At 41.5% G+C, this 13,965-nt stretch overlaps 4 protein-coding genes across 5 annotated transcripts in view; 3 read left to right on the forward strand and 1 right to left on the reverse strand.

Moving 5' to 3' along the window:
• Window positions 1-5,951, reverse strand: part of LOC134186300 (X-linked retinitis pigmentosa GTPase regulator-like) — a 24,664-nt gene extending 18,713 nt beyond the window's left edge. For both annotated transcript variants that reach the window (XM_062654227.1, XM_062654226.1), the window contains exons 1-3: window positions 5,624-5,951; window positions 2,125-2,298; window positions 1,174-1,324 (exon numbers count right to left, since the gene is read on the reverse strand). In XM_062654227.1, coding sequence (XP_062510211.1) covers window positions 1,174-1,324; window positions 2,125-2,298; window positions 5,624-5,920 — 622 coding nt within the window. In that variant the 5' untranslated portion in view covers window positions 5,921-5,951. The remainder of the gene's footprint in view (window positions 1-1,173; window positions 1,325-2,124; window positions 2,299-5,623) is intronic.
• On the forward strand, window positions 4,734-5,516 carry LOC134186301 (uncharacterized). Its single transcript, XM_062654228.1, has one exon. The coding sequence runs from the start codon at window positions 4,782-4,784 to the stop codon at window positions 5,337-5,339; it is 558 nt and encodes a 185-aa protein (XP_062510212.1). The 5' UTR covers window positions 4,734-4,781; the 3' UTR covers window positions 5,340-5,516.
• Window positions 5,952-6,159: 208 nt separating the features above from the next.
• On the forward strand, window positions 6,160-12,937 carry LOC134187080 (protein CMSS1-like). The gene is made up of 7 exons (XM_062655199.1): window positions 6,160-6,266; window positions 6,331-6,454; window positions 11,128-11,202; window positions 11,261-11,369; window positions 11,521-11,581; window positions 11,633-11,720; window positions 12,649-12,937. The coding sequence occupies exons 1-7, from the start codon at window positions 6,201-6,203 to the stop codon at window positions 12,819-12,821; spliced, it is 696 nt and encodes a 231-aa protein (XP_062511183.1). The 5' UTR covers window positions 6,160-6,200; the 3' UTR covers window positions 12,822-12,937.
• On the forward strand, window positions 7,763-8,599 carry LOC134187081 (uncharacterized). The gene has a single exon (XM_062655200.1). The coding sequence runs from the start codon at window positions 7,931-7,933 to the stop codon at window positions 8,399-8,401; it is 471 nt and encodes a 156-aa protein (XP_062511184.1). The 5' UTR covers window positions 7,763-7,930; the 3' UTR covers window positions 8,402-8,599.
• Window positions 12,938-13,965: the final 1,028 nt, after the last annotated feature.

Consider the following 13,965-nt stretch of genomic DNA (forward strand, 5'->3'; position numbering starts at 1 on the left):
CACACACACACACACACACACACACACACACACACACACACACACACACACACACACACACACACACACACACACACACACACACACACACACACACACACACACACACACACACACACACACACACACACACACACACACACACACACACACACACACACACACACACACACACACACACACACACACACACACACACACACACACACACACACACACACACACACACACACACACACACACACACACACACACACACACACACACACACACACACACACACACACACACACACACACACACACACACACACACACACACACACACACACACACACACACACACACACACACACACACACACACACACACACACACACACACACACACACACACACACACACACACACACACACACACACACACACACACACACACACACACACACACACACACACACACACACACACACACACACACACACACACACACACACACACACACACACACACACACACACACACACACACACACACACACACACACACACACACACACACACACACACACACACACACACACACACACACACACACACACACACACACACACACACACACACACACACACACACACACACACACACACACACACACACACACACACACACACACACACACACACACACACACACACACACACACACACACACACACACACACACACACACACACACACACACACACACACACACACACACACACACACACACACACACACACACACACACACACACACACACACACACACACACACACACACACACACACACACACACACACACACACACACACACACACACACACACACACACACACACACACACACACACACACACACACACACACACACACACACACACACACACACACACACACACACACACACACACACACACACACACACACACACACACACACACACACACACACACACACACACACACACACACACACACACACACACACACACACACACACACACACACACACACACACACACACACACACACACACACACACACACACACACACACACACACACACACACACACACACACACACACACACACACACACACACACACACACACACACACACACATCACTTCTTGCCTTTGCCGACGACTCGTATTTTTTCAAATCCTGTCATCGATTGTTGCTGCGACATGGACCATCCTTTTAGCTTGCTTTTTTCAAGATAGAGATCTGCAACACTTGTGTAGGAAGTTCCATCAAACAAGTCAGGAACTGCTTGTACATTTACCTAACAAACAAATATAAAGGCAGTCAGCTGTGGCCCATGTAAATGTGTATCAAAATGTGTATCACTTTGTCTGTCTACTGTCTGTCGTTTGACCTGTGCTTTGTGCTTAATCAATTAATTAATTAATTAATTAACTTTCTGAAGAACCAACATTAATGGTTACTCAATATGTAAATGTATCATCTGTTTGTGTGTCTGTCTAAGTGTTTGCCTAGTTTCTCATCTGTCTGTCTATCTGATCCATCCAGCTGTCCATCAATGCAACTATCTGTCTGTCTATATGTCTGTCCATCTGTCAACCTGTCAATTTATCTGTCTGTTTGTGTGTCTGTCAGTCTGTTCATCTGTCAGTCTGTCTGTCAATCTGTCCATTTGTCTGTCTGTCTGTCTGTCTGTCCATCTGTCTGTCTCTCAATTTATCTGTCTGTCTCTCAATTTATCTGTCTGTCTGTCTGTCTGTCTGTCCATCTATCTGTCTGTAAATCCATCAATTTATCTGTCTATCTGTCTTTCCATCTGTCTGTCTGTCTGATGTCTGTCTGTCTGTCCGGCTGTCTGTCTGTAAATCTGTCAATTTATCTGTCTGTCTCTCAATTTATCTGTCTGTCTGTCTGTCTGTCTGTCTGTCTGTCAATCTGTCAATTTATCTGTCTGTCTGTCTGTCTCTCTGTCTAACTGTTTGTCCATGTCACTCTCCCTCTCACCACCCATCCACCAAATCAACTTCAAATAAAACTCATAAACTACACGATCATACTCTCAATCTATTGCCACATGTATATACCATCAATGCTACTTACATGTACGAGTTCCTCTATTCGTTGCACAAGTTCACGTCCATCAGCCGTCTGAGTGATGTTGCTTGCAAGAAAGTCTACACTCTTATTGTCACACGATGAGTCCCACAGTTCAGATAACGAACGAAAGAATGTAATCACGTCTTCATTCTCATGAAGAGACTTCAACGAGACCGACTGTAGGATACACATTAAAGCATTTACTTGAGGGTTTGTTTAAATATTTAGTAAATGTAGTAAAATATATAAACATGATTTAAAATATTGACAAATGAGCAAACAGACATACAAACATGCAAACAACAAATACAAAGAAAGACAGAACTCACTAGTTGTTATATTTGCAGTATCTACTACTAGTACAGCATATGTATTTGACAAACAGATAAAAAGACAAATTAACAGACAAACAGACAGATAGACAAACAGACAGACAGACAAATAGAGACAGACAGACACACAGACAGACAGACAGACAGACACATAACAGACAAACAGACATTAGGTTTCTTGCATATGTATATGTAACTATCCTTTGAACCCGTGTCCACACTAGACCAGAAATAGACTGCAACCCAATCAGGGTGGCAAGTGCCCACACTGCATTTTAAAACGATATCTACGTCTCTCGGTATCACGTAACTGATATATTAATGGCAGATGAGTACATGTAGGTTCTTTGCTTGTGAAAAGCATTGATACAGCTACGTAGGGCAATTAAAATTGAGTGAGAACAAAGAAGAGTGAAGAGGGTTCAATGGTCCGACTACACTCGTACTGTACGTAAAGGTAACACCTACTATTTTCATAATCGGATTCAACCAATTGCAATCAATGTGGATCGAATCCACCTCTCAAGTTAGAGCATAGTTTTATGCATTTTGACAAAATGCATATTATTGTGATCTACTAGTTTTTAGGGTATCTGTAGCCTCGTGTTGGTGAGTGAAACACGTCCAACGGAGTTTTGTGACTGTCTACCGAAACACCGCACCCTAGCTAGACAATACGTATTTGTTGAAACCTTGCAGCTGTCATGAAAGTAAACGTGCAAACTTCCTAGTAATTTAGATTAGGTATCTAAACCTGGTAGGTAGTCTATGGCGTCGTTTCGCGATAGTGATGAAGACAATTGAAATGTACAGTCTAGGTATGCACTCAGTTCCGTTGTAACAACAGTGTTATGGTATTTACTGACATAGAAATTGATATCGGCAAACATTGACTATCAACAGTGCTAGATGCAGCACAGTGTAGTAAAGGATTGATCATACTGTAGTATGGGACGTGTGAATAGTTGACTGTAGGTGGCATTCAGCTCCTGAAGGTGTTTCTGGGTTGTCAAGTACACACAATCCCTAGCACAATACAAATGGATGGGGCGACGGAACTTACATGTAAGGCTTTTACTTCGCCGTTTGGTCACTTGCATAAATCATTCCTATACTGATCTGTAGTCGGACACGAAAACGATTTCTTGAAGTAGGTCTTATAATGAAACGTGGTCGTGGGGAGGAAAAATTTTGAGGTTTGTGTGTACACACGGATATACCAAGAGCTACATGGATTGCCATATAGGACCACGCACATTTCTGTTGTGTGACCGAATTAGAAGCCTCAATATGCTCGGCAACAACAGACAGACAGACAGACAAACACAGACAAAAAGACAGACAGATAAACACACAAACATACACAAACAAACAGGCAAATAGACAAACACACAGACAGTTTTGCATACATTAGTTTGTGAAGTGTATTGACCCTATTGAGTCTCTGGAACATTTCAAATAGCTTTAGTTGTAATAGCATTCATTATGAAAATAAATGAAAAAGACAGACAAACAGATGGACGAACAGACAGACAGGCAAACAGACAGACCAACAGACAAACAGACAGAGAGACAGGCAGACAGACACACAAACAGACACACAGACAGACAGACAGACAAACATACAGACAAACAAACAGACAGACAGACAAACAGACAGACAAACAGACAGACAGACAAACAGACAGACAGAAAATGAAATAGAAGGTTTATCAGCTACAACTCAGAGAGCAGCGGTAACCAGAAGAGAAAATCTGAACATCAAAAAGTACGACCAGGAGCTCTTGCCTGGAGGTTTTCGACCAACATTTGTGCCTATAGTCTTCAAACATTTTGGCTGTTGGGAAGAGAAAGCTGAAGACTATTTGAAGAAACTGTCACAGCTATCAAGAGATGAAGACGGAAAGCCAAATGCATCAACCTTCAAGACATACTGGAGATCTGTGTTTTCTGTGTGTCTACAACGATCAAATGCTAGAGTGATTGACAGAAAAATAAAGAAGATTGTTTCAAGAGACAGCAACATAAACATAAATAGTTGTACGTAGAACCAAGCCCTATTGGCTTGGGTAGTATTTAGTTGCTTTGCTTAGATGGTGTATAATAGTTCAATGTTTGAAAATATGTGTATTGACAGACAGACAGACAGACAGACAGACAGACAGACAGACAGACAGACAGACAGACAGACCCCGGATGTATGGCAGTGTGCCTAGAAGATTTCTAGCTCCGACTACTTCTGGTTCTACTTCAAGAAATCAAGCTATCGGTGTTTGGAGAAGGCGTTAGTGGCTTTCCATCTTGTTGTCGTTGGGACCCCTTTCCGGAATGAACGCTTTTGTTCGAGTTTGGGTTGTGTTGTGTCTTATTATTTACGTGTCCAAGATTCATCCTTTGTCTACAGCCAACGTATCGTCGTCAGATTCTGCCGTCGCCTCATCTGTCCACATGAACACATTTCGTCTTCTTCCTCATTCAGTTTCTGCCGCTGCCTCTTTCGTCACGTCTTCTTCCGTGGACGTTAGTCGTCTTGGGTCTGTTCTAACGGTGGCGCCTGAGTCTGGGATGATCGCAGCCTTACCTTGCCCTCACGGGATTAGTGCGTCTTCTTCAGATTCTGCCGTCGCCTCATCTGTCCACACGAACACATTTCGTCTTCTTCCTCATTCAGTTTCTGTCGTTGCCTCTTTCGTTGCGTCTTCCTCTATGAACGTCAGTCGTGTTGGGTCTCTTCCAACGGTGGCGCCTGAGTCTAAGATGATCGCAGCCTTACCTTGCCCTCACGGGATTAGTGCGTCTTCTTCAGATTCTGCCGTCACTTCCTCTGTCCACATGTACACATTTTCTGGAGTCACTCTCATGCCTATCTGCCTAACTTTGTCTTGACTGTGTAGCGTACGTTGGTACTTTGTGGTTGTAAGGAGTGTTCTTTTAATCATTAATCTATGTATTAGTTGTAGTCTTTTGGGTTTTAGCTTGCGGACTCGAGTCTTTTAAACTTAGTGGCTACTATAGTCTATGTATCGTAGTTCATGTTTGAAAATATAATACCTTTGACAGACAGACAGACCGACAACAGACAGACAGACAGACCGACAACAGACAGACAGACAGACAGACCGACGACAGACAGACAGACAAACAGACGGACAGACAGACCCACATATTACCGTCTTATCAGCTCCCGCTAACCGCAAACTTCCGGTCTCTGAGTGAACCAAGAAAGCCACGTTAGTGAGTTTATGCTGACCGGCTGCACTACGTATCCTCCCGGCCAGCTCACGATACGTCACTTTCTCATATCGAAACGGCAAAACCAAAACGTCATGCCGAGCAGCCTCGAGAAGAGAAGACGATGAACGGATCTTCGACGAAATGACGAGTAGTTTACACGGACAGTCGTTTGGAAGGACGGAACGAGCGTCCGGACATCCCAGTTCGATACCCGAATCCAGTCCAGAATCCATACAATTGATATCAAAAGTTGCAAAAAGTGTGAATTTGTGTTGTAGACGGAACGCGCGTTAAACGTTAGCCTTGGAATCCAAACACCGCGCGCAGTTTAGAGTCAAAATTGTTTATTAATTAAATAAATTACAATAAAATAAGAGTTGTTTTAATTTATAGTTTTAAATTTGTTGCTTTATTTATTTCAATTAATCATATTTTATTGACTGCGTGCCGATTTATCAAGGGACTCCGAGGCTACTTTCTGCGTTTGTGCATGCAAACCGTTTCTTGTTTTGTATGGAGAACAAGAGAAAAAGAAAACAATCAGGAAAGCGCAGTTCTCGTCGTAAGAAGTTTGCAAAAGTTAGTAATTGTTGCAACCAAAATTTATTGTTTGGTGTGGTCACGTGGTTGGTTGTGTGTACAGGTTGGTGAGATTGAGACGTTATTATTGAGTAGGAAGCAACAGTGTCGTCAGTTGTGGGATGTTTTCAGTGAACGTGTTGGGAGGCGGATAGCACCAGTGGAGCTTGATGAAATGGAATTGAATGGTGGACAAACAAGATACACACAAACTGGAAACGTGGAAAGACAGACGGACAGACAGATAGATAGACAGACAGACGTATAGCCAGACTATGAATAAAGTTTAATGATTTCATGGAAATAAACCTAAAATTAAAGATAGACAGACTGACAAATAGACAGACAGACAGACATGCAGATATGCAGACAAACAGACAGACAGACAGACTGTTTTACTGATTTAAACTTTAAAGGTACAACAAGCAAATCTTCAAAAGTAAACAAATTCACCTCAGTCCATTACTTTGTTCATCAATTCAGACCTAATGGATTAAAAACTGAATAGCCCTATCTCTAAATTTGACAGACAGACAGACAGACAGACAGACGGATAAACAGACAGACAGATGATAGCTACAAACATCAGATGACTGTTCGTTAGAGTTTGACAGACAGACAGACAGACAGACAGACAGACAGACAGACAGACAGATAAGTTGACAGACAGGCAGACAGACAGTTACGATGAATAATTTCTTTAAAGTTTTCAGGCCTTGTGGTTATTGTAGTAGAAAGAGTTGGATTTTCTCTAGACATTGTAGAATTTTTGTAGAGGTTTTAGCAGCTTTTACGTACATTCTATCTTTAATGTATGAATAAAAGACAGACAGACCAATAGACATACTGAGATGCAGCGCAATCGTTTTTGTTGTTTCAAACTTGTATGTTTGTATTGCACATGTTTTGATTCAACACAACATGATATGCAAGACTTTGTTAACAAGTGATCAAAGGGTGTGGTAATTAATACAACCATAATGAAACTGTGAAATGAACAGATAGAATACAACAGCAAACAGACACATTAACAGACAGAATGTGTAGCGTAGAGTAGTCATGTGATGCCATAGATTATGAGTATACACAATAGAGTGATACAGAATACCAATAGACATTACATGGTGACAGGAGTGTGGGATTCGAAACAACTCTGCTAGTCGAACGTCATTGTAGTCGGTGAGGCGAAATGTCTGCAGAATGTCTGAACAGGGTGATCAGCCACAGCAGAACGTGCAACCGAATCAGGAGAATGCAAACCAGATGCCGACGCATGCGATGCCAAGTCATCATTTCTCACCCCCAGGACTTCTGAAGATTTGAGGGTATCTAGCGCAGAGTTGACACGACTGAAGGCAACTATGGGACGCGTACAAGACCGTGGTGGGTCTGTGTAATGAACCGGGAGAGTATCAAGTTGTAGTCTTGTCCATTCCATTGGCCAAGCGACATTGAAAGTATTCAATGCCTTGCATTACGAGTCAGAGGCTGACAAGACAGACATGGGTAAGGTTTTAGAGCTAATGGAGTGACAGTGTTTGGGTAGAACGAACGTAATATGTAATCGTTTTACGTTCCACAAACCTAATCAGAGTGAGGGAGAATCATTTGAGTCTTATCTTACAGATCTAGAGGATCTAATAAGCAGGTGTTTCTACAGTGAGATGACAGAGGAATTGATGAGAGACAGACTTGTATGTGGCGTACATGAAGACAGCTTACGAAAGCAGTTATTGGCTAAGACAGAATTGCCATTGACTGAATGTATAGATTTGTGTCGGGCGCATGAATCAACCACAAAACAGGCCAAGGACATGGCTGGAGGAGAATCGATCCGTGTGGTAAAGAAGATGTTGAAAGGATCGAAAGAGAGGAAGCCACTTTCAACTCGAGGAGAGTCTGAATGTGCAAATTGTGGCTTACAACACAGCAGCAAGAAAGCAGAATGTCCCGCAGCAGACAAGGAGTGTAGAGACTGTGGAGCAGTTGGGCATTTCAGCCGGAAGTGTAGAAAGAAGGCACGCAGAGACAAGAAGTCCTACAGTTACAGAAAGGGTAGAATTTGTCACGTTGAAGAAGTGAGTACAGACAGTGATGATCAGGAAGAGCAAGTGATGACCATATGCATCACTTAACGACACAAGGGTACTGTGAATGCGATGCAGAATAGTACAACCAAGAAGCAGTTATTTGCAAAGGTGATTGTGGAAGGCAAGCAAGTGAAATTTCAGTTGGACGCTGGTGCCACCTGTAACACAATTTGCAAAGTAGATTTACCGTCTTCTGTAATGATCAAGCCGACATTGAAAACATTCAATCTGTAACGTGAATCAGTCATGAAACCAGCAGGCAAATGTGAGGTGCGACTGGTCAATCCAGCCGATGGCAAGTGTCGAGGTGAATTTATGGTTGTAGAAAATGCAATTGTATCCATCCTGTGATTAGGACCTGTTGAACAAATGGGCCTAATTGCGGTCAACAAAAACAAGATTCATGCTGTTCAATCAGCAGAGAGTAACTCTTCAACAACAGTGACCAGAGCCGAGTATTTGCGTCTGGAAACATCCAAAGCAGCAATGCTTGACAGATACAAGGATGTTTTGGAGGAGAACTAGGAAAATTTCCAGGAAAGTTGAAGTTGGAAGTTCACTGTAGAGTTCAAGCAGTTCAAGTACCAGTGCGGAAAACGCCACTCACAGTGAGGCATCGGTTCAAAGATGAACTTGATCGATTAGAGGCACTCAATGTGATTGCGAAGGTGGAGGAGCCAACTGAATGGATGTCTAGCTCCAGTATATTGCGGTGCAAAAGCCAAATGGCAGAATTCGTTTATTTTTGGACTCAAAGCCATTGACCAAGGCTCTCAAACGTGCACATTATCCGGTCTGGACCCTGAACGACGTATTACCTGAACTTGCCAAAGCACGAGTCTTCAGTGTCATCGATGTACATAAAAATGCTTTATGCACATGGAGTCAAGTTGACTTATGTACTTCGACACACAGTATGGTCGGTGCAGATGGGTGAGGATGCTATTTGGGATCTCACCAGCTCCTGAACTAGCGTTTGCACCAAGGCCATTGAACGTCCATTGAACGCTAGAGGAAGTTGCTATAAGTGATGAGAAGATCGCTGAGGTTTGGAGAGAGATGCTCAGTGATCCGGTCTTCAAACAGTCAAAGCTTTGTTGCAGAATGGATGGCCAAAGTATCGCCATGATGTTGTGCAAGAAGCAAAACCATGTTTCCAAGTGTAGTCTGACTTGGTAGTGGTTGATGAACTACTACTGATGGGTAGTCGTCTTGTTATAGCAACAGCTATGTGGAAGGAAGTGTTGTCTCCAATACAAAGATCACACTTAGGTGTGAATGGTTGTGATGATGTGCACATGAAGCAGCGTATTGGCCCAGAATGTGTACGAACATTACTAATGTTGTTTTACAGTGTGAAGTGTGCAGATTGTTAGAGAGCAAGCAACGAAACAGAACCAATTCAACAACATAGAATTCCAGATTGCCCCTGAGCAAAATTTGCTACAGATTTATTCTATTTTCAAGGGTATGAGTACTTGGCAGTGTTGAGTTACTACAACAATTTTGTTGAAGTGGATCGATTGATCGATACTAAGGCTCAGTTTGCGCGTCCCGGGATACCCGACTGTCTAATAACGGACAACGTTCCTCAGTTTGTCTCAGACAACTTCAGAAAGTTTACAAAGGACTGGCAATTTCAACTCATAACATTTAGTCCTGGAGAACGCAGTAAAGACAGTGAAACGTCTGATGAGCACAAACCTGGATCTGATTTATGGTTATCTCTGTTGGCATTTTGGAATACACCAACAAACGTAGTTGGTAGCAGTCCAGCACAATGCTTGTTCAGTCATCATACCAAGACTTTACTACCAACAACAGCGAAGCTTCTACAACCATCAGTGACAAAAGAAGCATATTCTCGAATTGTAGAGCAGAAAACAGCACAGGCCAAGACGTACAATCAACATGCAAAACCTTTAGCAGATCTTAGAGTCGGTGCTACAGTTTGTGTTCAACCAATTCGTGATGGCAGTTGCGAATGGGTCAAGGCTAGGGTAAAGAAGGTTCTTCCAAACAACTCATTTGATGTGCAAACAGAAAACGGACAGTGTTATTACGCCACACTCAACGTCATTTGCTGAATCGTTCAGGCCGCAAGTCAATGTGCCTATATCCTACTAACATCAGTCATGATCTGTGGAAGCAGAATCGTCTCTACAGTCAGTATCGTTTGCAACATCAGAAACAGCACAAATGTCGAAGTCTGTACTATCTAAGAAAACGCAGCCATCCAGGCGAAGGTCTACTACAGTACATGTATCTGAGAAAGATGCTGAAATACCATCCAAAGGCATGACTACTTGAAAATCAACAACAACACATCTGTTGTCCAGAGGAGAGGTTACCACCACATGGACCCGCAGTGGAAGGAGTGTCAGGCAACCTTCTCGTTTCAGAGACTATGTTAAGTAGAATCAGAATCAAACCGTGTTGTGTTAATTAATTGTCTTGCAGAGTTGCAATGGAGACTAAACTTTTTAGTGTTAGCGAACAGTTTCTTTGTTTGTTTTTTAAAAAGGGGGAGATATAGCACAGAGTAGTCATGTGATATATATGTCATAGATTATGAGTATGCGCAATAGAGTGATACGTAGAATACCACTCACTGTTACAGCATGAACCATTACTCTCACAAACGACAAACAACAATGACATACAAACCTGTTGTGCAAGACTGTTAGCTAGTAATGGACAGAGGTGTTTGCATGCATACCTGAGTAGATCATGCATTACATTTTGTTTTTTGTTTACTTGTTAATTTATAGAAACAGACTTTCTTAATGATGGAGAGTTTAGTCACACAGGAAAGAGTGACGATTTACCTCAGTATATTGCAAAAGGTGTGTTCATCATTTGTGTGATTGTGTTGGTATATAATGATGTTGTTGGTGTGTTTAGCTGTTGGAGATTGGTCTGAAATTTCTAGATTATCAGACTCTAGCAGAAAGGGTTCTCCATTTCTTTTTATTGTTACAGCATCTGCTGTACGATCAGTGGAGCTTATAAAGTAGGCAATGATTTTACACATGCACGCACACACACACGCACACACACACACACACGCACACACACACACACACACACACACACACACACACACACACACACACACACACACACACACTTCAGATTATGTTGACATCAATTTGATTGATTAGATCATTGTCTAAGGTGAAAGGAAAGATGAGAGTTGCAAAGCTATTTGCCAGACATTTTAAAGTATCCGAATTCTCAAGCAGTTTAATGCATTAAGAATGAACTTTCTTGCAGGTGGAAGAGCAAGGCATGTTCCTAAAGAGCCATGTTTGCGATATTGGGGTTGGAACACCTAATCGAATCCAGAAACTTGTTGAACGAGGTGATATTGATAGGATACCCACAACTGATAGAATTGCACATGATGTGACATTATAACATACAATAATGTATAACTGAGTAGCACGTCAAATTGTTTTATGTCTTTGTTATATGAAGTTTAAGTGTGCGCATTAAAGTTGAATGCAAAGAATAACAATTTTAGTACTGATTGATTATAAAAATTTTTAGAAAACAGACCTATCTGGCAAATGTTAGAGAAACTGTACAGGCAGATGAAATGAATCATACTCAGTAGGAAATTTATATTTATATTTGTTTTTAAAAATATTTTGTGATCTTTAGGAGCCATCGTGGTGTCTGTATGGTTGTGTAAGTAGTTTTGATTTCATTAGTTGTAGGATATATGGTTTTAGGAAATCTTCTGTGTATTGGTTTCATGCTGACATGCAATACCACATTATCTTGACAGACATACACTGCATGACAGCCAAGCAGATAGATAGGCAGACTGAAGGACAACCAAGTTAATTAAGAAACGAAAGCAAACAAACAGACAATTGACATAAAATCACACAGAAAGATGTATACATGTTGATACACAAGAATTACATAGATATGTAGATGCAGAGACCCATAAAATGCAGAAAATAGAAAATAATCAAACAGAGAACAGCAAGGAGACAAACATGTAGATACAAAGAAACACGTGACTGAGACAAAGACAATCACAATGTACTTCAACAACGAACTGAGACTCGAACGTCCAGCCAGTCTCCCCTCTATGAGGCGAAAGATGCCTTGTAGGTGGCAAGTGACAAGCTGGACCCTCTAACCTACAACAAACCAATCATTTAATATTGTGTTGTGATTCACATATTTGTGTTATTTATTACTCATACTGTACTATTTGAACAACACATTAATACGTACTGATGGAGCATCAGTAGAGACATTAATTGTATCTTTAGGTTCTCTTCAACTCGATCAACTGCAATATTTTATCATCGACTGGACATGGCAAGATGTGAAACAGCGAACAATACGTTGCATTCCCGAAGTTTGGACTGATGTATGTCAACTCGTACAGCACAGTATCATACCACGAGTGAAGAACGGGCACACAAACATCGGCCTCTTCTGATAAAATGAACACTCATTATAATGGAAGTTAATTACTGCACAATACGTAGAATAGAAAATAAGACAATATTTATTGTTTGTGATGAGCTGGTGATTGCTATCTGAAAGTGAATCATATAGCTTGACCAGTTAATCTACTTGATCAATCGTTTTGTCCATCTATCTTGTCTGACAATTGGTCAAGATAATATATACTGGTATTGCAAATGTGAACTATCATACAATAGCAAAAACTTCTAATTATGTATGCTCTTGAAATTCTGTCTGTGTGTCTGTTGATCGTGTACCATGTCCAATGACTAATAATTCTAGACTAAATATGGTAGAAGAGATTGCATGGTTTATTATTGCATTCTGAGTGTTGTGAGCAGTAGCGTGTGATGACAATAAAACAAATAACTTGTCAGTCTGTCTGTGCAGACAGACAGTGACTTGTGTAACTCGACCCATGAGTCGAGAACTCACTCTTTGCCTTTTACTGTTATTCATTGTATGGTAGTATTGATGTTGAAAATAAATGAAAGACAGACACAAGTTTTGTTTTTTGTTGCCAAGCGTAGCGAGGCTTCTAATTTGGGTCCTACAACAGAAAGGGGCGTGGTCCTACATGGCTCTCAATGCAGCTTTTGGTGTGTGTGTGTGTGTGTGTGTGTGTGTGTGTGTGTGTGTGTGTGTGTGTGTGTGTGTGTGTGTGTGTGTGTGTGTGTGTGTGTGTGTGTATACAAATTTCAAATTTCTCCTCCCCACAACCACGTTTCAATCGTTTCCGTGTCCGACTACAGATGAGTCTACGAACGATTCGTTTATTGAGCAAACGGCGACGAGAACGCTTCATCAACTTCCGTCGCCCCATACTTTTGTATTGTAGCTAGGGACTGTGTGTATTGTTGTACGTGACCACCAAGGAACACCTTCAGGAGTTGAATGCCACTTACGTAAACAATTCACACGTCCTGTACTACAGTATGATCAATCCTTTACTACACTGTGCTGCATCTAACACTGTTGATAGTCAATGTTTGCCGATATCAATTTCTATGTCAGTAAATACCATACCACTGTCGTTACAACGGAACTGAGTGCATACTTAGGCTATACATTTCAATTGTCTTGATCACGATGCAAAACGACGACTACCTAGAGCC

Source organism: Corticium candelabrum, chromosome 11 (genome assembly GCF_963422355.1).
Source record: "Corticium candelabrum chromosome 11, ooCorCand1.1, whole genome shotgun sequence".
Taxonomy (NCBI): domain Eukaryota; kingdom Metazoa; phylum Porifera; class Homoscleromorpha; order Homosclerophorida; family Plakinidae; genus Corticium; species Corticium candelabrum.